Source organism: Enoplosus armatus, chromosome 2 (genome assembly GCF_043641665.1).
Source record: "Enoplosus armatus isolate fEnoArm2 chromosome 2, fEnoArm2.hap1, whole genome shotgun sequence".
Classification (NCBI taxonomy): Eukaryota; Metazoa; Chordata; class Actinopteri; order Centrarchiformes; family Enoplosidae; genus Enoplosus; species Enoplosus armatus.
In genome coordinates, this window is record NC_092181.1 from 10,847,313 (window position 1) to 10,870,138 (window position 22,826).

Here is a 22,826-nt window from a genome sequence, read left to right on the forward strand (position 1 = left end):
ATGCACATACTGTATATAAAACCCCAATCATATATTTATGGTCCAATTAACATGTGGATTACTGCCACCACTAACACTTTATACAGTAACCTGCTGGTAGATAGAAAGCAGTGAAACTTGTCCAGTCTGTCTCCAGCTTCAGGCCTGTCCACTCACAGATAGGAGCTCTACACATTCAAACCACTTTACTTTAACATTAATTGCTTGCATGCGTATGAATTATGCAACATTTTATTTCATTGTTACAAGTTTGACAGATTTTACTTGAATGCACTCAATTATACAATTAGAGATGACATGAATACAAAAGGACACGGGATGAATCATAATAGATATTTAAATACATTTCCCTAAATTCTTCACTTCTGATGGCTTTTAAAGTTTTTGTCATTCGAACATTAAAATACTGGTGTTTCCTATTTGTATATTAAGAGAATAATCAAAATTATGTCATGCCTTTATTTAAATCTTTGAATCCATATCGAATGCATTTTGAAAATAGTGAAATATTTTGCATGTTTAGTTAACATCAAATATTATGTTAAATGTGGGAGGCTGCTTATTTCAGAAAAGTGCACAATTCATATTGGACAGAGTTTTTCCTGTGCTTTTCACTTTATAGACCACCTCACATGGAAGACTCTTCTGGTCGGACCTCCTCTCAATCTTTGTGACTTTAAAGACCTCATAAGGAGGAATCAGAGCTTCTCTCTCCGACTCACCAAGCTTCGAGTACAGCGAGACGTCTGCTCCAGAGCATGTGACAATCTCAAAGCACGACTTGTCTCCAAATCTGTCAGCGCTGGGGTACCAACCCATTGAGCTGGAGGTAAAAGAGCCAAAGCGAATCATCTTGTTGAGAACATCTTGGCCAAAGAAGCTGTTGACTCTACGGTAGCCAGTGAGGCATCTTTCTTCTTCAGGTTTGCGAGCGTTGAGAGTTTGAAGAGCGTCAGTCAGGAAAAAGTGAAGTGTGTGATACCTGAATGTGGTCTTGTACTTCGATTTTTGGGTTCGAACTGCATTATTGAAATCAAGATAGACTTTTGGTTTGTCAAGGGTATAAGCATAAATGGCCATGATCTGTTCTTTCCCCAGGGAGGTGGAAGGTCGCTTTCCCTTTTTACGCTTCCATTTCTTGTTGTAATATTTTTCTGCTTCGCCCCAGGCCAGGGTGAAGTTTTTGTCCTTGTTTTTCTCATTCGCCAGGTACTCCTTCTTCACTCTGTACTCCATCTTGTCCTTGCAGCCAGTGTACATGTCATCAACAGCGTTTGGCGCCAAATCCAGTGGAACTTGACCTTTTAACCCAGGATCTGCAGAGTTCTGAAAAATAAAAGACGCAATGAGCAAAAGACAATCTGATAATCTTACCTACAGATGTCAGTACACCGCAGTTACACAGTTTATACTCTACCTTTGCAATTCCTATAGAGACTCCATATGTCATTAGCACTGCTGCCCAAACTGCCATCACTGCCATCTTCCACCAGCAGAGAAACCTGCACACAAAAATTTAGTAAACACAATTACTGTCAAGTTCTTGAATGTAAAAATAAAAGTGAAGTCCTTAATATTTGTTTTGAATCTAGATCAAAAAGGGAAGAACTTAAAACTTTTATTCACTTACCACAGTTCACGTCTCACCTGGTGTAGTGCTACTTCAGTGATTTGTGGGTTACCTGTTAAGCTGAGCTCCTGCTTGTCTTTCACCAGCTGCAGGCCATTCCAATCAGGGGTGGGACCTTCATAAGGACTACACAGTCAAACCTTTCTTTTTTGATTGTAATGAATGATAAGGGTCTGTGCATATGGGAATCATGCAGTTGTACCTAAGACAAGAATGTGTGTGTGAGTGTTTCAATTCTACAAATAACCCTCAAATTACCATTGTAGGAACAGGTGTTTTTAGGAAATGTATGACTCAAACATTAAATTCAGCCTCATGGAAATAATCAGTGTACATGCAGGGAAATGCGTTTAGATACACACAGACCTTTGACAAACCTACTGTTCTTTCTGTATCTTTTTAACATTTGAAAATGTTTTTTTAACAACGAAACACTTTTTTTAACACGAGCATAATCATTTTTTTTATTTGTAGTCCAAGCAGTAATACACATGGTGAAGAGACAACAGGACTTTGCATGCTGTACAGCACAGAGGCAGTGAAAGACATGATTGTGTTAACAGAACTGACCATAAACATGGATCCAGTGGCTGGACTTGGTGAGGTGATTCACACCATTCAGTGCCATCTTAAATACTGCAACAACACTTCCATTATTGAACACAAGGGGGCAGATCTGACAGTGGCACTGCAGGAGGTTTCTTTCAGGCCCTGGCTAGCGGAGTTGCTATCCGGAATTGCAGAGGACTTGACCATCGCTCTAGCCCCCCTGTCTGTTAGCTTTTGGCCTGCTAGCCTTCAGTCTGCATCCCAAACTGCTTGCCTCCTGCCTGCTAGCCTCCACAAAGCCCCATCCCACCATCTGCAAATAATGATCTTCCCATATCTAATATTATATTTTCAAAGATGAGAATAGTACAGGACTCCACACTCCTCTGTGGTGTCTGATTTTCGACCACACACTGAAAATTTCAGATCCTATTTATACCTGAATGGTTCTCTTATTCTTTTTCTACATCAAAGAACACTGCAGCTACTGTTTCTCTATTAACGTGTGCTTTCCTTACTTCATCTTCTAGATATAACACTGAATCCAAAGTACCCCTTTTTTTCCTAAATCTATTTTGACATCCTGAAATTATATCCTGCCTCCCTAAAAAATACATCAGTCTTTTTTTTTCTCTTACAGCTGTTCGCCTTCATAGATCTTCTCCCTCTCACCATCTCTTTCCACTCACTCTCCTTCCTCTCATTTTCCTCACTAAACTTAACATAGCCGGGATTCACTGCTGTTCTGGTTCCGTCTGCAAATAGGTCCGTCCTAGTATTTAACCTTTATTTAACCAGGATAGGTCCCACTGAGATTAAAAATCTCTTTTTCAAGGGAATCCTGGCCAAGATAGACAGCAGCACAAGATAAAAACAAGGGATTGTAAACAGACACAAAACAAAAGAACAGACAACACTACAATATAAAACATCCCAAGGAACAAAGTGCAGTACAAGCCATGAATCCAAAATGTCAGTTTAAGCACTGACACCCCACTTCCTTCATTTGCTCTGCAATTGCCTGACCTTCCCCGCCCATCACCTCATCAGCCACTCTCTGCATGTAAAGGGCCAGATCCTTTGTTCCTTTGTTAGTTCGTCCTAGTTGCTATGCTGCCTTGTGTTTTTGCTTTCACGCTTATGTAACTCAAACCTTAACCCGAACCTGAACCTGAACCTGAACCTGTCTGTATGTTACTTTTCCTGTAAGCTATTTTGATCATTAAACCACTGATATCATCCTGCCGTCTCAACTGTCTGCATTTCCCCTGTTGCCACTCTCCCGCACCTCCATGACACTTTTGGTACACAATAAAATAGAAAAAGTAGAACAAAATATAATTCTTCTCTTCTTCTCTTACCTCTTTTTAGATACTTTTCAATAAAGAGGTGACAATACTTAGTTTTCAATATTGGAAACGGCTCTCCAGTCCTTATAAGAAATGTACCAATAAAAACAAATAGTTTTAGGGTGTGAACAGCCATCTTGTCTCTTTGAAATTTGTAGAGCTGTACTCATACTGGTTTCATTAAGTAACCACTAAATATTAGTTGTTTTTAAGGAAATTACCTCATTTTGATGTCAATAATGAACAAAATACAAAATACTTTGATCAGTGGCTAACTCTCAAGATCACCAGAATAATCATCAGCACCAGCAGAGCACCCAACACTGCAGCCACAAAACACTTCTGACTGCGTTTTACAAGAACTAAAGAAATCATAATCAACAGCATTATGCATGTTAACATCATCCAAACCCTGCTTGACTGCCAGTGAGTTGAAACGTCTACAAAGTATGTTTTTATTTGTCTTTGATTCAATTTACAATTTAAATCTCTCCTTGGTATTTTGGTGCTCTGCAGCTTGTACACCACACTGCACCATGGGTCATTTGTCAGGACATCAGTGATTTTGAAGACCTCATAGGGAGGAATCAGCTCCTGTCCCATTTGGTTTGTCGCAGAGTAATATGTTATATCGGCACCAAAGCAGGAGTGGATCTCAAAACAAGACACATTGCCATTAAAGTCAAATGACTGCTTGTTTGAAGCTACCCAGGTGAAAGCACCAAAACGCATGTTTGTGTTGATGACATTGTGGTTAAACTCTTTCCATGTCCTGTGATAGGTGGTTCTGCATGATGTCTGATTGTGACGCAGAACTTGAATGGCTTCAGTCAGGTAGAAGTAGAAATAGTGGAACTTAAATCCCTGCGTGCTGTACTTGTGTTTCCCTGTTTTCACTGCTTTGTTGAAATCTTGTTGGATACTTTTCACTTTTGTGTACATGTGCATAACTATAGCGTGTTCTTCTTTCAGGTTCTTGTGCGCAGGTTTCTTTGCATTTCTTTCAGCTGCAGCCCAGGCAAAACTGAAGTTTCTATTGAAGTGCCACTCAAACACGCCAAACAGGTTGATCATAGAGGCTGCTTCAGATCGGCATCCATCATACATGTCATCAACGGAATCTGTTGCCATATCCAGAGGTAAACTGCCACTAGTTTTCTGCAGTAACAGATAAGAAGCTGTGAGCAAAATCAACTTAACAGAAGCCTTATAGTAATATGCATGCTTTTGATGCATGTAAAAGACAGAACTGTCATCCCACCTCAACAGGTATCTGAGGCCACCAGAGTAGTAGAAATGGGTCACGATACAATAGGAGTGCCACCGCCAACAACACACAAAGGGTCGCCCAGTTTCTCAGTGACTTCAGCTCACACTCTGGTCCTTTGCCAAACTTCATATCTGAATGAAAAGAAAAATACCTCTTATAACTAAAAATGGCTCCTAAAATTCTTTCAACATCATGAAAATGCATCAGGATTTGCATTACCAGCCTTGTGGCTGAAATGTAAGAGATAAACAATAAACCATAGTCAGGTGTCACACAATATGTCCTTCTAGTCTGATCTAACAATAAACATACTCATATACCAACAATCTATGAAATCTAATATTTTGGGCTTACCTTTCTCCTGCCAAGTTCCTTCAACAGCAGCATGATAATCCTTTGAGGAAGAAAGAAATGTGGAGAGTGCGGATGCAGTGTTGTTTTCAAGCAAGGAAGTTCCAGCTCACAGGATTTACTGGTACAACCACACAACACAGATATTTTTCAATACCTTTGCCCAAAGGTACCAGCTCATATGGATCTTATTTGGCATGTGATGTTTAAACAGTATTTAGTGTTTGATGAGAAACTGTATTTACATCTTTATTTTTACTGCTATTTTTATGTGTATGTATGTATCGGTCAAGTGTAAATGAAAGCCTTTCTCCACACTGGCTCTGTCATTTCCTTGTTTGCATTGTCAGAGGGAGGTTCTACATGTGATAAAACTAGTAAATCCGGTTTGGCAGCTTGCTCAGACAAAAACAAGTAAAGTTAATAAAGTTCATCGGGTTGCAAAACACAAAAAGCGCAGACTAGCACAGACAACATTTTTCTCTCTGGAAAAGGTTGTTGACAGCTCCTCTTCTCAGATACAAGACAAAACTACACTATAGTGCTGCTCGAGATATGGTGAGTTATAAAAACATGTAACTTTTTCAAAATGTAATGTTCTCTCTTATCAATGAACATCTATACACATCAGCATTAACTTTACTTGTATGTAGTTCAGCTGGATTTACGGTAGAACTTGACATGCTATGAGGATTACAGGGAGAGTCACAATCCCTTCAAGTAGATTCAACTGTAAAGATGCAGATGAAAATTATCTCTAAGCTAACTCTGGTATAATACAGTGTGTGTGTGTGTGTGTGTGTGTGTGTGTGTGTGTGTGTGTGTGCGTGCAAGAAGAAGAGAGGCCCATAGTACATTAATATTTAATAGTTTACAGGTATCCTTACCATCACACACCTATAGCTTCCAACCCGTGCAACCTCATATTACTGATATATATTATTTCCTGTAAAAGACAATATGAAAAACAATTCACATGGATGGAACCAAATCCACCCCACGATCTCAGCTCCTCTGACAGATTTCCTCTGTTCCAGATGCACTATGCCTTCCTGGGAGAGGCAAGCATGTCAGAGAAAAACTGTATCTGCATATGCCATTACTTCTCTTGTTCTTTTGGTGGAACTGCTGATGTTTGTCGTCATATATCTGACACACAGCTGGCAGGATATTGTTGAAGAGGTATTTAACACTTATTATTTAACACTATATATTTGACATAAGACAGAATCAATCTAGAGGACTTACCATAATATAAAAGGAGTTACTCCGCTCACAAATAGTGTTTTAAAAATCGCACTTTTCTCATTTTTAGGTACAAACTGTTAAAGTTTAAAAGACTGTTTAAAAAAAAAGAGGTGGACTGTACAAAAGAGGTTCCAGTTTAATACTGTTCATTTAGTGTATGTTTCCATGTACTGGATAAATACTGAACAACATGTTTCTCCTCATTTCAGCATTCTATTCAGGATCTGACCTACGACCAGAATGACGGCATGTTCGACGACTGCAGATCCAAAGCTACAGTTGTGACTGATAAAGCCATAATGCGGAAATGGGATACCAGTGCAAACTTAAGTCAAGCCCGGAGCAATGCAGAGCAAAAAGCTAGAGAGCCTGCACACTACTATATGGAGAAACGTCATTCGGTTGTCATATATATGTACACAAATATGATGCTGCAACCTGTCAAGCAAGACCTCGACAGTGCAGAAAGAACTGGAAAACAACTAAGGGGGACATTTGAGTCCTGCTCCTTTTATGTTTCCCTAAGTGAAGCCATTCAGATTCTGAAGCACAATCAGGTGACGTGTCTTAGTACAAGTTACAGAACAGAAACCCTCTTAAATCTGAACATCTCTAACATGTTTCGATTCAGCACCTTCACGTTAGGTTCTGACAGGTGGAACTTCACAAGGAACGCGTCATGTTTTGAAGTACACACATGTTTTGGTGCTGACATAACACATTACTCAGCCTTGAAACAAAGCAGCCAGGTGCTGATCCCTCCCTATGAGGTTTTCAAAGTCACTGACGTCGAGACAGATACACAGAAGTGTAAAGTCGTCTACAGACTGAAGAGGAACCTTAACTGCATTTATAATAGAGAGAGCAATACGTTGCATTCAGTATCTGCATTACCAGTGGATGGATTTTGGCTTATTTTTACCATCACTTGATGATTATTGTATCTCTTTTGCTAACCTTTGTCATTGTGAAGGTGTTGGAAAACCATAAGAAAACTGCGGTTTACAGTGTTTCATCTTTGCATAATAATACTCATCCTGCTAGAGTTGTCATTTAAAGGGCAAGGTTTAATATTCAATAATGTCACAATAGGCATTTTCGGACCAGAGGAACTTTTTCATAGTTCGAAGAATGAATGCAAACAGAAAAAAGGCCCTTGAAGGTATGTAGTTCTCGGGGGAGCTCCCCCCCGTGGGCAGTTCCTCTCAGGGAGTCCCCAGAACAGTTTGGTCTGAAAACACCTAATGTCTCTCGGTCCCTCTCTTACACCACGTCTCCATTCTTCCAACGTTATTCTTTACCTGTCCACCAGGTGTCCTCAGACTTTTCTCTCTCTCTCTGTGACAAATAAAGATGACCTTTACAATTGGCATCAATGACATTGTGGCATGGAGTAGGCAAACATTTCTGTTTTAAAAAGAATAATTCAATAATTTCCTAATCTAATATTTACAAATGTTGTTTGTCATAATCTTATTACTGAAGTGCTGAATTCATAACTGCTGAAAGTTTTGAGCCTGTTGCAACTCACCTACCCACAATGTTGGGTGAGGTCTGAGGATACAATACAAAGAGTTTCTCTGCGATCGTAATAGATCATGATGTATATGGAAAAGAATGTTATAAAAGAGTGTCAGGCAAGTCAAAAACACATGTGAATACATCATTGAATAATACTGTTGTTTTTTCCCGCTTTACTACCATTCAGTTGATAAGACAATTTTAAACTTACTCTTCTATTTATTTTTCACTAGCTAATTTCTTATATGATGATGAGATGATGAGACACGTCCATGCATGTCCAGAGCAGTAAGTGTGTGTGTGTGTGTGTGTTTAGTTTCGTTTATTATCCTTCCAGAAAGTCCCTTTGTGTCTGTGGCAACTGTCAGACAAATACAACCACAACTAAAAAACATTGCCGTGAAAGACAGACAGAAAATGTCAGAGCGCTCCACGACAACATCACCAACAATCAAGAATAAAGTACAACAAAATGCAAGTGACACACCCCTCATCCCTCATATCACATGGATTTGTTTAACAGAGCTGTACTGGAGGGTATGAAGGATCTCTGGGCACCATCCGTAAGATGATTCTACTATTCACCTCTAGTTGTAACAGCCTTTCCAATAAAACGTGGTCTTATAGTATTAAATGCAGGTGAAAAGTCCATAAACATAACACGGAGAGATAATTTTGGTTGATCAAGATGACTGCAAATTCTATGCAAAACGTACAACAGCCTCTTCTGTCTGTCTGTCTGTCTGTCTATCTGTGTCTCTATGTCTATCTCTCTGTCTCTGTCTCTGTCTCTCCCTCCCTCTCTCTCTCTCTCTCTCTCTCTCTCTCTCTCTCTCTCTCTCTCTCTCTCTCTCTCTCTCTCTCTCTCTCTCTCTCTCCCTAAAACCCAACCGGTCAAAGCAGATGACCGCCCACCTAGAGTCTGGTTCTGCTCGAGGTTTCCTTGCCACTGTCGCCAAAGTGCTTGCTCATGGTGGGAACTGTTGGGTCTCTGTAATAACATTATAAAGAGTCGGTCTAGACCTGCTCTATTTTGTAAAGTGTCATGAGATGACTTTGTTGTGATTTGGCGCTATATAAATAAAATTGAATTGAATTGAATTGAAATTGAATTCTGTGCTCCTCTCCCTTCTGTATGCAAATTGTTTGGCACCTCACTGAGGACACGATCTAAAACTATTCTCTCAAGACTCTTCATTACAATAAATGTTAAAGCTACTGGACAGTAATCATTTAAGACCAGTGGTTTGGATGTTTTTGGAACAGGCACTGTAAGTGAAGATTTCCAGGCCCTGGGAACATAGTGTGTATCAACAGACATTTGAAAGTGACTGTAAACAAAACTTAGTTCGTCCCTTCACTCCTTCAGTATCCTATGAGTTAATCAATCAGGACCAGCTGCCTTTCGTACTTTCTCAGTTGTTATAATAATATCCTGGGCAAAGCCAAATTGCTGCTTAATCAAAGTCCACCCAGTATTCCACCCAGTTAGCCGTGACAGTGAGCCAGTTTGCATAATACCAGCACCCTGAAATTGAGGCAGCTAAAAGGAATTCAGCCATGATTCATTTTATTATTTACCCCTGTGTTTTTCCTACAGTAACTAATGTAACCACCCCACTGCTTTCTCCCTCAAAAAGAAAGAGAGCCAGACCACCCACTGGCAGGACAGTGCTAAACTGTCTGTGATGCTGAGGTGGTGGTTGGACAACTGAGCGAGCCATGGCATTCAGATGAAGCTGCCTATCAAAGCCAGTTGGACCAGCCACTGTAGGCCCAATCAAGCCGCTGACATCTGCTCTTTTTTTATGGATTTCAAGGCTGCTTAAAAGGTCCGTTAGGTCAGTGCTACAGGGTGGCGTTGCCTGTCAGAGGGCTCAGTAGATTTATGACGGCCTAATACCCACTGCAGAGCCGAATGATGAGATGAAAACACTGCCCATATAAAGAAATCCTCACCCAACTTTTTTTAACATTTTTCTGTGGATAACTGAGGAATGATACATTACAAGTTAGCCTCTTTCACAATCATACACACATACATGCTTCTCTGAAATTTCTCAATCACTTGTCTGTGTAGAAGGACACGGTCATGTCAACAACCCCATTGAGAGAGAGAAGTGGTGAAAGTATGTCAGCTACTTTAGCGCCCCGTCTATAAACAGAGAGATTTTATCTTCTTGCCTATGTTGTTTTAGTTTGTGCACAATGACTCACACATACTGAATATATCAAACAAAGGTTGGACACAAAACATGCTGTTACGCAGGATTTTAGAGGTTGACATTGTGGCACCATGCAAACAAGATTCTTACCTGCAATCCACCAGAGGTGCTACTGTGCACGTATATGGGTGAAAGTTGGAGCTCTTAATGACATGTAGGATTTTTTGAGATTAGTTATATCCCAATCAGATGAACACAGGACTGACATTTCAGAACCATCATCAGACAGAATGAAGGAGAGAAAGAATAAGACGTCATTGTAAGATTGAGGTGTAAGGTCAGCATGGCGTCCATTTGTTGGGTATGGTCCATATCACCTCCCCAAGGCTGTCCTCATTTGAAGAACCCCATGTGAGAAGGGAGTGCCTTGGGAGAGGCCTGGGGAAATACCTGTTTGTATCAAGTTTGTGTGATAGATTTCTAAATGTGCATGTGTGAGAGAGGTTACGCATGACAGGTATTAACCTGACTGACTTGGAGTGATATATCATTACAGACGATTTGCCAGGAATCAGAATCAGAAATACTTTATTGATCCGCGGTGGGAAATTACACAGTTACAGGTGCTCCCATTCAAGAGTAGAAAAGTAGCATACATTTAGAAATGAGAAGTATGTACAAATAAGATATAAAAGATAAAATATATACATTTACACTATTTACGTGGGAAAAAAAATACATATATATATATATACACATTAACAATGTATATGTGTGTGTATGTATATGTATGTATTGCACTGGTAGGTGAAATAAGTCCAGAATCAGTCTGCTTCTTCTGAGTGTCTGACACTGAGCGAGGCGTTGAACAGTTTGATGGCCACAGGCAGGAATGATTTCCTGTGGTGCTCTGTAATGCATTTGGGTGGAATGAGTCTTTCACAGAAGGTGCTCTTGTGTCTGACCAGTACATCATGGAGACGATGTGAGACATTGAAGGAAACCTTCTGAAAGCCAAGTTTGCTGTGTGCCCCTGCTTCCAGTCTTTATGCTAAGCTAGGCTAAACATGCCCTGACTCCAGCTCCATACATGGCGCACAGACATGTTGAACTATTCCTTTAACTGGAAAAAGATGGCCCATATATGTGAATGGTTTGAAGATATGTTTAAGCCATGTGATAGACCGGCAAACCTGTTTAGGGTGTATTGTTCTGAGAGGAACAGATGGATGGATGGATGTTGCCAAATAGATTTAGGATTGATAAATAAAAATCTTGTATTACAATGAAAAGGACACTCACACCCATGTTGTCACTCAAACACAAATATCCTTGTGTGGAAGTTCTTCGGAGGAATTCCATTCATCAGCTCATGACAGTCAAGATAGACGTAACTATAAGAGGAGGAAGGACTGAGGGCACACACTCACTGTCTTTCAGCACACACACTCACACACACTCAGATAACACAGGAAACACATAGGTCTACACACAATATAATCTACCTGAGCATAAACATGGAATGCTGACACAGTAAGACTGAATAAGACTGGACTGCTAAAGAGCTCATAGGCAGGTAAGAGTGTGTAAAATGTATTTGCATCTTCTGTATATTGTTAACTGTTTTGGTATTTATCTTACACGTACATTTGTGATAGCATTTTTTTCTCCGTAAAATAAGGACTAGGTCAAACACTGATTCCAAAATATTTAAGTAGCACATTTTCTTGGGGATTATGTTGAAACTGACTAAACAATATTAATTTTGTCTCTGCTAACCCTGAAACTTCACAAGCAAGAATACAAGAATTTAAAAATCAATTGCAATAAATGCATATTCTCTTAAAAAATGTAAATTTTAATGTAACCTTGTGAGATCATTCAGCACTAATGTTATCTATTTGCTTAATGTTTTTGTTGTAAAGTGTAAAACTTCAGCCAGTTTAATATCCCTCCTTCCTACTTTCTGTGCTGATTTTGTCTTTCCCTTTCTTCCTCAGGTGTTTCCACTTGCCACTTGCTGTCTCGTTACACCTGGTTCACTTCCAGTTACCTCTCTGTGTTTGACCACATTGTTTTCTGTTGGTGGCAACCCATTGTGGAATTACTGCCCACAGTGGGGGAGATAGATTAACAAAATTCCCCTGCCTCTCTTCAGTTGATTTTTGGTGAGGGCAATAGGCATACCAACACAAAACGTGAAAACTAGTGAAGGAAAGAGTGGAAAACAGGAAGAGAGAGGAGTTGGGACAGTTGAGAGAGGTTTAGATTTCTTCTTCTTCCACACTTCATTGTCCTCGTCCTCCATCATGGCTGCCAGACACACAGTCGTGTTCCTGGTGGCGGTGGTCCTGTCCATGCCAGGCCTCGTTCACAGCTTCCAACCCCTCTTCTCATTTGATGGAAACTCCACCACTCACCGTGACATCACACAAAGGGCGGTCCTCAGAAAGACAGCTGAGGTCTGCAGAGACATCGCCGCCTCTGAGGGATGGGACTTCAGCCTGACTGTGAGTTGGAAAGCCACACTGAAACAGAGAAGCTGTAGTGCATTCAGATATCTAGATTAAATAGTATTTGTTTTATATTTATTTCTATAATGTGACATGAGGCCAATTTTTCCACATTAAAATTTAGTTGTTGTATATTACTACTGTGTTTCCCCAGAAGTCAGGACTATCAAACATGCAGTTTTACTGAAAGAAGTTAAGGTCACCTCCTTGGACATGATGATGGAAAATTATAAATAAATAGATTTCTTCTTTTGTATTCCGTCTTTCTTCTCGAGCTCTGGCTCCCACATTGCTGTCGGTGTCCAGAAAAACTACAGGAAGAGATATGAGTCTCTATTATTGATGGAGATCTTAAAAACTCCATAACTCCAATAAATTAGTGTTCAGTGCAAAACTGCATGAGGCGGGAACTTGAGAGCACAGTGCTTGTCTTTTAAACACAGTTATTCAAACATGTCATTTGTCATGTCTTTGTCTCCAGATTGATGACAGCCTGTCAGTTGACAAGGTGCAAAGGGCCTGTTCCTCCACAGGTACCTCCTCTTCTCCCCTCTCTACTGTCATGTTCCGAACTTCCATTGCCAATATGTACTTCAGCAACGCAAAAGTGGACGTGGTTTTTGCGCTGAGTGAGGAGCACCATTTTGATGATGAGACCTTCCAGGGAGGACGAGATGTCATCACAGCAGGTGCACATCATACATTGCTTTCCTACACAAGACATCCCTGAAACACAATGAAAACAAAAAAATGTATATGTATGTCAGGAATTTTGTTTACCATAAATGCATCTAACTCTCTCTGTTCTCTATTGTGCTGTTGAGGTGTGGCTGCTGTGAAGGCCAGTGTGAAGCTGGAGAACTTTGTTGCAGGGAGGTGGACTCTTGGACGAGTCTGCCACACCCTACAGGTGAGATTGATGATTATTGTTACTGATTTTTGTAAGGATGGTGGTGTCATTCTAGAGGTGGCATGCATGATCTGAACAACAAGCAATGGTTATGTGGTAAATAATGTTACATATTGTAATTATTATCTATTAAGGACTTCTACAGCCACAGTAACTGGGTGGAGCTGGGGAAAACAACTCCATACAGCACTCTGATCAGACCAGACCAACCTCTTGAGAACCTAGCAGGTAGGATAGTGCTGCCTCCTGTCCACAAAACTGCTGCTTGGTAACACTGATTGCTTGAGTGAGATATCACACTAGGCACATTGTCAGTTTATCTGTCATCTTTCAGTTAACAAATACCCACCCTGCTGTGGCTCGTAAAGCTTTACAGTACATGTGCGCACTCACACACACACACACACAAAGCCACACATGAAAATGGGTGGATTGTTACTCAGTATCTTATCATATCAACACACAAGCCTACAGCTTAGTACCCACACAGTGCATTATTTTTTTTTTTAACTAAACTACATCAAACTGTTCACAACCCATTTAAATTCACTCCATCATTCACCATTGCTCTGATCATTCAAGAGGAACTTCTACATTTTAAACAATCTATCACTATTTAAAATCAGCGATGAGCAGAAGTTATTCAGTAACAGAAACCATTATATGATAAGTAATCAAACCAGTTTATAGACTCTCGATTGAATACAATTATCCACACATTTCTCTCTGGTTTGAAGCAGTGTAATGTGCAAAGTAATGTGTTTGTAAAACTGGTTTATTTTAAACATGTTATCCAACATTTTCAGATGAATTAACCATGTAAAGGTTTAATTTTTGTGGTTGAATTTGCTGCAGGCCACAGTACTCCAACCTGTAGAAACTGTACAGGAGGGAATTGTGCAAACAACCTTCTGCCTGACCTGCTGCAGCAGGGGCTTCTCACTTCAGGCTACTTCAACATATTCTCCTCAGCAAAGCCTGCAGGTCACTTTTAGGAATCGTCTAAATTTTTTGATGCATTCCACTATTTTTGGTTTTTTTTTTTAAATTTTAAATTTTTTTTAAACGTTAGGTAGCATAACAAACATATATCAAATCTCTGCTCCAAAGGTAAATGCAGCCACGGTGGATCATTTGACCGGACAAGCAAACAGGACCCAGTAGGGGGCATCAGTAAGGACGACACTGGGTCCAGTCATGGCTCACTTCATCACAAAGCAGCTGATTTGGCTGTGAATGCCACTGTGGAGCTACTGGAGGACATCAGATTAGCTGTCGGAGACAAGAACTTCCTGCGGTATGGGCCACCTTCACCTGAGCCATTTTGTGACCCTTTACAAGAATAAATAAATAAATAAAAACGTGGCCACTATAAGATGAACGTAGGGTGGATGGAGCTGTAACACCAGATGACAGCAAAGATCAAGAGCATGTCTCCATGCATCATGCTTCACATTGAAATAAAATCACTGATATGGTGCTGAAACAGCAGTTATATGTATCTTAGAGGTCTAAAAAGGTCATCTTTAATCAGGACGGCTGGACAACTTCTGTCTTGCAAATCACAAAAGCCATGCTTACTGGGCTGCCAGTGAAGACTTACAGAAAAGACTTCTGTGCTTAGCAATAGCAGGGTCCTATCAAACATGTTCTTCATCTATAATATAATGTTGCTCGGGCATGCAATTAGGCAATATCCAATGTTATAAGTTCCCCACAACCCCTGTATTTTGATAATATAGTCGTCTCAAAGGTCAAATGGTAATCACTGATCACTGGCAGATTAATTACCCATGATCAGCAGTATAATGTAATTATGTTTGGTCGCTCTCGTGTTCCTGCAGATTGATGGGCCTCTCCCAGTCCTCTGTGCTGTGCTTTGTCATCGACACCACAGGCAGTATGAGCGATGACATAGCCGAGGCTAAGAGAGTTTCCTTTGACATCATTGACAGTAAGAGGGGAACCCAGCAGGAGCCCTCTGCCTACGTATTGGTACCTTTCAATGACCCAGGTACAGAAGTATTTGTAGTTAATGAGTGAAGACTGTAGAGGAGGCCTAGTTTTACTGTATATTGTAAAGCTGCATGTTTTTCTGCCTTTGTAAACTCTGTGTGTGTACTTTAATCCCTGTAGTCAAAGTAAAATGTATAATTAAGTGAGTGACAGTACAGTAAGTGGCAACGGCTATCTATTCTATATCCAGGTTTTGGACCATTGGTCATGACAACCAATGCAGACGTCTTCAAAGACAGCATCAACAAGCTGTCTGCAAGTGGAGGCGGAGACATCCCAGAGTTGTGCTTGTCTGGACTGCAGGTGTTGACAAAAGTGTTGTCTACTGTTATTCTCTTGGTATCATTGATTTAGACAACAAGACTTTGTAAAGCAACAAAACAATATCCTCAAGTCATGAGACGATTCCACTTAAAGTCACTTAACGATAAATTTGAATTATTGCCCAGCCATACTCACTACTAAACAAATTGATGCTAAATGTAAATCACTTTTCATTCAAATTAAAGTTTGTCATGTTTTGTTTTAATTCGAGACCATTTTTAATAAATACATTTTTTCATTGGCAGCTTGCCCTGACTGCTGCTCCACCTTCCTCTGAGATCTTTGTCTTCACTGACGCACCAGCTAAAGATGCTCATCTGAAAAGCACTATCACTGCCCTTATAGAGAGCTCCAAGTCTGTGGTGAGAGATGACTTTTTACCATCATTGCTCTTTAATGTCAATATATTCCATAAGGACATTTTTTTTTTTTTAAATCTATCCTTATACTTTTAGGTAACTTTCATGTTGACAGATGTCCTGGCCAGTCGACGGCGCCGTAGAAGCCCTCGGGGTGTGATTCCACGTTCAATGAGCCAATCAGATGCCCAGTTGTACCGTGACCTAGCCCGAGCCTCTGGAGGTCAGGCCATAGAGGTCACCAAGTCAGACCTTTCTCTGGCTACAAGCGTAATAGAGGATTCATCAGCCAGTGCTGTAGTAAGACACCAAACAAGGAAATCATACCTGACTGAAGGTGCTACTGGACAGTTTGTATTTAAATGAGCGGTTTCTGTTCCTTTCCTTTCAGGTGACAGTTTTTCAGGTTGTGAGGAATCCTGGAAGGCCTGATCATTTTACATTTACTGTTGATGGTTCTTTAAGGAACATGACTGCCTACATTACAGGAGCGTCATCTCTCACCTTCAATCTCACCAGCTCCACAGGTGTTGATACTCTCTGATTTGTGCTGATGTCTCTCAAGTTAAGACTAGTTTTGATTGTTCCATCTGCCTGTGTTTTGTGTTGGTAGACCACAGTGTTGTTTTAACGTGTTTCTCTCTCCTCCAGGTGTCTCTCAGAGCTCCAGTCAGTCCAGTGGTCCTCTGGCATCCTTCACCACAGCAGGAAACCTACGCCGTTTAAGCCTCAACACTGACAATCAAACAGGATCATGGGAAATCAGTGTTAATTCTAATAACCCCTACTCTGTTAAGGTCACGGGTCAGTAATATGATTTATGATAAGTTCCCCTATTGCCAGTTAAATGAGCCAGAGTTAAATGAGAAGAATGTTCAAAATATTTTATTTTGTGTGTCTTTGTCTACAATTGTGTTTGCCATTGTAAATGGTAGCCCTGCTGATCTGTTTTGTGTGTGTTTGTGTGTGCGCGCATCAGGTCAAAGTTCAGTGAACTTCATATTTAACCTTGTGGAAGCTCATGAAGGAGCCCACGCGGACTTCAGTCTAAAGGAGGGGCGTCCTCTTTCAGGTCAGACCATTTTTTTTGTAATAGTTCTCACCTTCATCTTTTCAGTTTGTACATCTCTAGTGTGGCACATATTATAATACTGACGTTTTTCTTCTTATGGTCCTCAATATCACCTTTTAAAGAATCATAATTTGACTCTCCTTGCTTTTGAAAGTACATTTACAGTCACCAAGTGCAACCCATCTACTGTAAGCTACTCTGTGTATTCCAGAGCTTTAGTTGTATACATTACGTCTATCACTCATGATACTCATCTAGTCTCCTTTTCTCTCTTGCCACAACTTTCAGGTGGTAATGCCAGCCTCTTGGTCTCTGTGACCGGAAGTGACACAGTAAAGGTCACAGAGGTCACTCTGTTTGACAGCTCAGGGCCAACAGAGGTCAACGGATCATTGCAGGCATGTCACATGTTACACTTGAAAAACTTAAAGGGACAGTAGCTGCTTACACTTTACATTTCTTGTTGATGTCACTATGCTTCCCAACAACTGACTCTCACACCTTTAATAGTAGAATTATAATACGAGGGCACACAAAAGACTAGTTGTTTAACCTCTATCATTGATTACAAGACAAAGCATGAAAGTAAGTTTGGATAATTTGTGGCGTTCAGTAATGCAACAGGCAAGATTTTTGATGAAAAATACATGTTTTGTTGGTCTAAATTATAAGGCAGGGCTTCAACAGAGAAATGTTTCTCATCCCCTCTACTTCACCTGCTCTAGACTTTTACAATATAGTATGCAAAATGATGAGATTGCAGGCAGATAATAAAGAAAAAATTTGGTGCTAGTATTCAGCAGTATTCAAAGTCTTGCTATTCTGACCATTTCATATTACTGTCTGCGTTGTGACAGCATTAATCTTTCTCTGTCTCTCCTCCACAGTCAGTGGGAAGTGGTAACTTCTTGGTGACATTCAGTGGAGTCCCAGCAGGTGACTTTGTGGTTCGCCTGAGAGGAGAGGACAGCAGCTCCACCTCCAGGTCAACACCAAGCAACTTCCAGAGACAGGCCTCCACACAGATCAAGACTTCCAGCATCTCTGTTACCGTGAGCACAAACAATCATATTCTGTTTTCTGTCTCAGTGAAGACGTTCTTCACTTTGCTGCAGCATTTGTAAAGGTAATGCCAGTTAGCTTTTGGTAATTGCCAACCAATAAAATGAGAAAATTATCAGTTGTATCTCCTTATACTCAAATGAATAGTAGCAATAGATTTGAGCTAACTAATAACATCACCATGCTAACATGCTCACAATTATAATGCTAACAAGCTGATGTTTAGCAAGTATAATGTTTACTATGTTCACTATCTTAGTTTATCATGGCATGCTAACATTAGCTAATTAGCACTAAACACAAAGTAAGGCTGATGCTGATGGGAACGTCATTGGTTTGATCATAAACCAAAGTATTGGACAAATTTAAATTGTGACCTAGATGAAAGTGCCATCAATTAAGGGGGGTCACTAGGCATCATCCTCTTGGGACCATGAATGTCTTTATAAATTGAATGGCAATCCATCCATAGTTTCTGAGATACTTTAGTGATGGACCGACCGATCGACATTGCCATTTCTACAGCCACATTATATTGTTGTTGGTCGATTGGAAGCGGGTGTTATGGTGGTGCAGTGGTTAGCACTGTTGCCTCACAGCAAGAGGGTTCTGGGTTCTCTCCGGCTACTCCAGCTTCCTCCCACAATCCAAAAATATGCAAGTTAGGCTAATTGATCACTCTATAGGTGTGAGTGTGCGTGTGAATGGTTTGTCTGTCTCTATTTGTTAGCCCTACAATAAACTGGCGACCTGTCCTGTAATGTCTTAAATTAAATATACAGTATATACGCAGGTCCAAACCCATATCAACAATATATATATATATCAACATCAACATACAATTACATACAATACAAAAAGATATGTATTACTTTCCCTTAACTTTTCCAGGCCCAAGCCAACAACACCAACTTAGAACCAGGATCCACCATCTCCATCCCTTTCACTGTCGCCACTACCACCAACGGAGTTGTTAACGACTCTGCAACTGGGACATTCGCAGTGGGAGCCAACAATGACCGCAGCTATACTTCAACTTCACCCAGCACCGTCACCATAGCAGGGGGCAGTGGAGGCAAAGCCAATGGCACTATAACCTTAACAGTGCCAGCAAGCGTTGCATCAGGAACAGACGTGACCCTTACCATTGAGGCAGAAAATGCAGCTGCCACTGACATCAACTACGCTGTCCTCAGGTTTTCAGTGGCTGCCAAGGTAAAAGAAACACTCATGCACTCAGAATCAGAATCAGAATCAGAATCAGTACTTTATTGATCCCCGGGGGGAAATTGTACAGTACCGGTGCTCCCATTCAAGAGTAAAGTAGCATAATTTAGAACTAAAAGTATGTACAAATATAAAAATAAGAGATAGAAAATAAAAATTAAAAATAAAAATATAACAATGACGTAAAAAAAATATATACAATAACAATGTATATGTATGTATGTGTTGCACTGAAGTGTATGACTATATATATCTATTGCACTTAAACATTTAAGAATAAATAGTGAGGTAGTATATGAACAGGTGAATACAGATTTCCAGTCTGACACTCAGAGGGAGGAGTTGAACAGTTTGATGGCCACAGGCAGGAATGATTTCCTGTGGCGCTCTGTTGTACATTTGGGAGGAATGAGTCTCCCACTGAAGGTGCTCTTGTGTCCGACCAGTACGTCATGGAGAGGATGTGAAACATTGTCCAAGATGCCCCGCAGCTTAGACAGCATCCTCCTCTCTGACACCACCGTCAGAGAGTCCAGCTCCACCCCCACAACGTCACTGGCCTTGCGGATCAGTTTGTTTAGTCTGTTGGAGTCCGCCACCCTCAGCCTGCTGCCCCAGCATGCAACAGCATAGAGGATAGCACTGGCCACCACAGACTCATAAAACATCCCCAGCATAGTCCGGCAGATGTTGAAGGACCTCAGCCGCCTCAGAAAATAGAGACGGCTCTGGCCCTTCTTGTAGAGAGCATTAGTGTTCTTTACCCAGTCCAGTTTATTGTCTATGTGAACTCCCAGGTACTTGTAATCCTCTACAATGTCCACACTGACCCCCTGGATGGAAACAGGGGTCATCGGCGCCTTGGTCCTCCTCAGATTAACAGTCAGTTCCTTTGTCTTTGTCACGTTGAGCTGCAGGTGGTTCTGCTCCCACCATGCGACAAAGTTGTCCACAGCAGCCCTGTACTCCTCCTCATCACCTTTGCTGATACATCCAACTATTGCTGAGTCGTCAGAAAACTTCTGAAGATGGCAGGTCTCAGTGCAGTAGCTGAAGTCCGTGGTGTAGACGGTGAAGAGGAAGGGAGAGAGGACAGTCCCCTGCGGGGCCCCGGTGTTGCTGACCACTCTGTCTGACACACAGTGTTGTAAGCGGCACAGGAACGAGGCAGGATGTCTTCCACAGCACGGGGACCCTGGGAAGACTCAGGCTCATGTTGAAGACTTGGTGAAGTACTCCACATAGCTGGGGGGCACAGGCTTTAAGCACCCTGGGGCTGACACCATCAGGGCCTGCAGCCTTGCTGGAGTGGAGTCTCATCAGCTGTCTTCTAACATGGTCGGCAGTGAAGCACACTGTAGAGATGACCGGTGGGGAGGGGTGGTGTCGTCAGGTTGAAGAGTGCCGTCAGCCTGGGGACTGGGGAACGAGGTGTGAGGAAAGCTCTCACAGGGGGGTGGGGGGCTGTGAGGAGCAGGAGGGGGAGGGGGGAGTGGAATAGGTGAAGGTTGGAGGCAGACAGCAGAAGAGTCATGGGGGGGTTGAGCAGGGCCCACAGAGTCAAATCTGTTGAAAAACAGATTGAGTTCGTTTGCCCACACTGCCTTCAGCTCCTCCGTTGTTGGTCGGCCTGTAACCCGTGATAGTCCTCATTCCACTCCAGACCTCTCTGGTGTTGTTCTGCTGGAGTTTCCACTCCAGCTTCCTCCTGTACTTCTCCTTGGCCTCCCTGATCTTTACCTTCAGTTCCCCCTGGATCGTTCTCACCTCGTCTCTGTTGCCAGCTCTGAAGGCCCTCTTCTTTTTGTTCACATCCACTGTAGTTGGATGTGGAATGAAAGGAGGCAGGAAAATACAATTATTAAAAACATTATGTCAAATACATATGCTGACTGCAAACAAATGAGACCAAAGGAGTTATACTGGGCTATAGCCATTTCCCATTTACAGCATGTGTTTATTCTGGCGTAAAGATGACTTTCCTTCTTTGGCCATTCATTTTCTTGATTTGTTGGTGTTAATGGTGCTTTTTGGTAACAATAAGTATACTACTTTGTCTGTTTGTCATAACAATTACTGATTTTTGTTCTTGTTCTTTGCCTTAATGATTTGTATTATGCCTAATTAATGTCTCATTTCTTGTCCTGTGTCTCCAGGTGACAGATGTTACCCGCCCAACATGCCAGGTAGTCAGTACATCAACCAGCTGTCCCTCCTCTTCATCGCTCTGTGCTTCCTCCCAGTGGAAATTCATCGCTAATCTCACCGATGGCGTCAATGGAACTGGCATTGAGAGCGTTACCATCCGCCAAGGGAACGGTACCCTCAATACCAGCACAGTGGCTGGAGGAGGGGGAGAGAACATTACAGTGGCCACCTACAGCGCCTCCTGCTGTTCACAGAATGTAGAGCTGGCTGCTGTGGACAAAGTAGGAAATGTGGGGTCATGTGTGGGACAGGCTAGAGAGTCTACCACAGCTGCCCCTGTGACTACAGCTGCCCCTGTGACTACAGCTGCAGTTAACACAACATCCACTGGAGGTCACACTTTGAGCATATCACACTGTCTCTGGATCAGTGTTGCGGTTTCTCTCCTTTGGAAGTAAAAAGGATAAATGGAAATGACACAATAAATGTGGAATGAATCAAGTGTCCTCTTAGAAAGTCTTTTGTATCTTTGATTTATTTCATCGGGTGTTTTATCAGGTAATTACCACTGCTTGAAGAAAAAATATTTTTTTTCTTTCCATTTGAAATATATCACTGTTACTGAATAATCTTTTTCTTGTGTACCTACAATAGTTTCTCTCTATTTGTCCTGTCTACTTCTATTAAAGGCCAGGGAATCCTATTTTTGGTTATTTCATATGAGAGATTTCCGTATTTTCTTTTTTTTTTTCAGTGCACTACTTGCAACACTGGTTTGAAGTGAGCAGGGTTCTGTTGGAAAAAGGTGATTTCATGTATTTCCCTGCACCTATCAGAGTTTGCAACATTTGTTAAAGTTTGTGATTTCCAGTGTCTGGGGTATTATAAAGTTAAATAACGTATGTCAAAATACCCTTATAGTTCATTAATTCATGATGATTTAATGCCGGCTTTATGGTAAGGGTTCTGATTCAGGAGGCTAGGATTCCTGGCAGTCACATCAGGAGGTTTCTGAAGTATTTTTCAGAAAGGTGTCTTGTGCACAGTGTTGCTGTGTTACGTACATTACTCACATAAGGTGTAGACTGTTGGGAAGGACACCACAGGAGCTT

At 41.2% G+C, this 22,826-nt stretch overlaps 3 protein-coding genes and 1 pseudogene across 3 annotated transcripts; 2 read left to right on the forward strand and 2 right to left on the reverse strand.

Annotated features, from left to right (window-relative positions):
* Nucleotides 1-230: 230 nt before the first annotated feature.
* LOC139298990 (ecto-ADP-ribosyltransferase 5-like) lies at nucleotides 231-1,495 on the reverse strand. Its single transcript, XM_070921826.1, has 2 exons — nucleotides 1,418-1,495; nucleotides 231-1,326 (listed from the first exon to the last, which is right to left on the reverse strand). Exons 1-2 carry the CDS (start codon nucleotides 1,481-1,483, stop codon nucleotides 565-567), a joined length of 828 nt encoding a protein of 275 aa, XP_070777927.1. The 5' UTR covers nucleotides 1,484-1,495; the 3' UTR covers nucleotides 231-564.
* A 576-nt stretch (nucleotides 1,496-2,071) lies between these two features.
* Nucleotides 2,072-5,205, reverse strand: LOC139298048 (ecto-ADP-ribosyltransferase 4-like). Its single transcript, XM_070920878.1, has 3 exons — nucleotides 5,153-5,205; nucleotides 4,790-4,929; nucleotides 2,072-4,686 (listed from the first exon to the last, which is right to left on the reverse strand). Exons 2-3 carry the CDS (start codon nucleotides 4,925-4,927, stop codon nucleotides 3,793-3,795), a joined length of 1,032 nt encoding a protein of 343 aa, XP_070776979.1. The 5' UTR covers nucleotides 4,928-4,929; nucleotides 5,153-5,205; the 3' UTR covers nucleotides 2,072-3,792.
* A 400-nt stretch (nucleotides 5,206-5,605) lies between these two features.
* On the forward strand, nucleotides 5,606-7,767 carry LOC139297416 (T-cell ecto-ADP-ribosyltransferase 2-like; annotated as a pseudogene).
* Nucleotides 7,768-12,392: 4,625 nt separating this feature from the next.
* Nucleotides 12,393-22,345, forward strand: LOC139296209 (von Willebrand factor A domain-containing protein 7-like). The gene is made up of 17 exons (XM_070918560.1): nucleotides 12,393-12,593; nucleotides 13,078-13,285; nucleotides 13,421-13,506; nucleotides 13,641-13,734; nucleotides 14,362-14,490; nucleotides 14,617-14,803; nucleotides 15,351-15,520; nucleotides 15,713-15,825; nucleotides 16,092-16,208; nucleotides 16,302-16,505; nucleotides 16,597-16,732; nucleotides 16,857-17,009; nucleotides 17,185-17,277; nucleotides 17,566-17,679; nucleotides 18,169-18,329; nucleotides 19,231-19,554; nucleotides 21,723-22,345. The coding sequence occupies exons 1-17, from the start codon at nucleotides 12,393-12,395 to the stop codon at nucleotides 22,170-22,172; spliced, it is 2,940 nt and encodes a 979-aa protein (XP_070774661.1). The 3' UTR covers nucleotides 22,173-22,345.
* The last annotated feature ends 481 nt before the right edge of the window (nucleotides 22,346-22,826 follow it).

Coding starts and splice junctions, on each gene's coding strand:
- LOC139298990 (XM_070921826.1), bottom strand. CDS start 1,483: ATGGCAGTGATGGCAGTTTGGGCAGCAGTGCTAATGACATATGGAGTC. Junction 1,327..1,417: donor TCTCTATAGGAATTGCAAAG/GTAGAGTATAAA, acceptor TTTATTTTTCAG/AACTCTGCAGATCCTGGGTT.
- LOC139298048 (XM_070920878.1), bottom strand. CDS start 4,927: ATGAAGTTTGGCAAAGGACCAGAGTGTGAGCTGAAGTCACTGAGAAAC. Junction 4,687..4,789: donor GGCCTCAGATACCTGTTGAG/GTGGGATGACAG, acceptor CTGTTACTGCAG/AAAACTAGTGGCAGTTTACC.
- LOC139296209 (XM_070918560.1), top strand. CDS start 12,393: ATGGCTGCCAGACACACAGTCGTGTTCCTGGTGGCGGTGGTCCTGTCC. Junction 14,804..15,350: donor GGAGACAAGAACTTCCTGCG/GTATGGGCCACC, acceptor GTGTTCCTGCAG/ATTGATGGGCCTCTCCCAGT. Junction 15,826..16,091: donor TGTGCTTGTCTGGACTGCAG/GTGTTGACAAAA, acceptor TTTCATTGGCAG/CTTGCCCTGACTGCTGCTCC.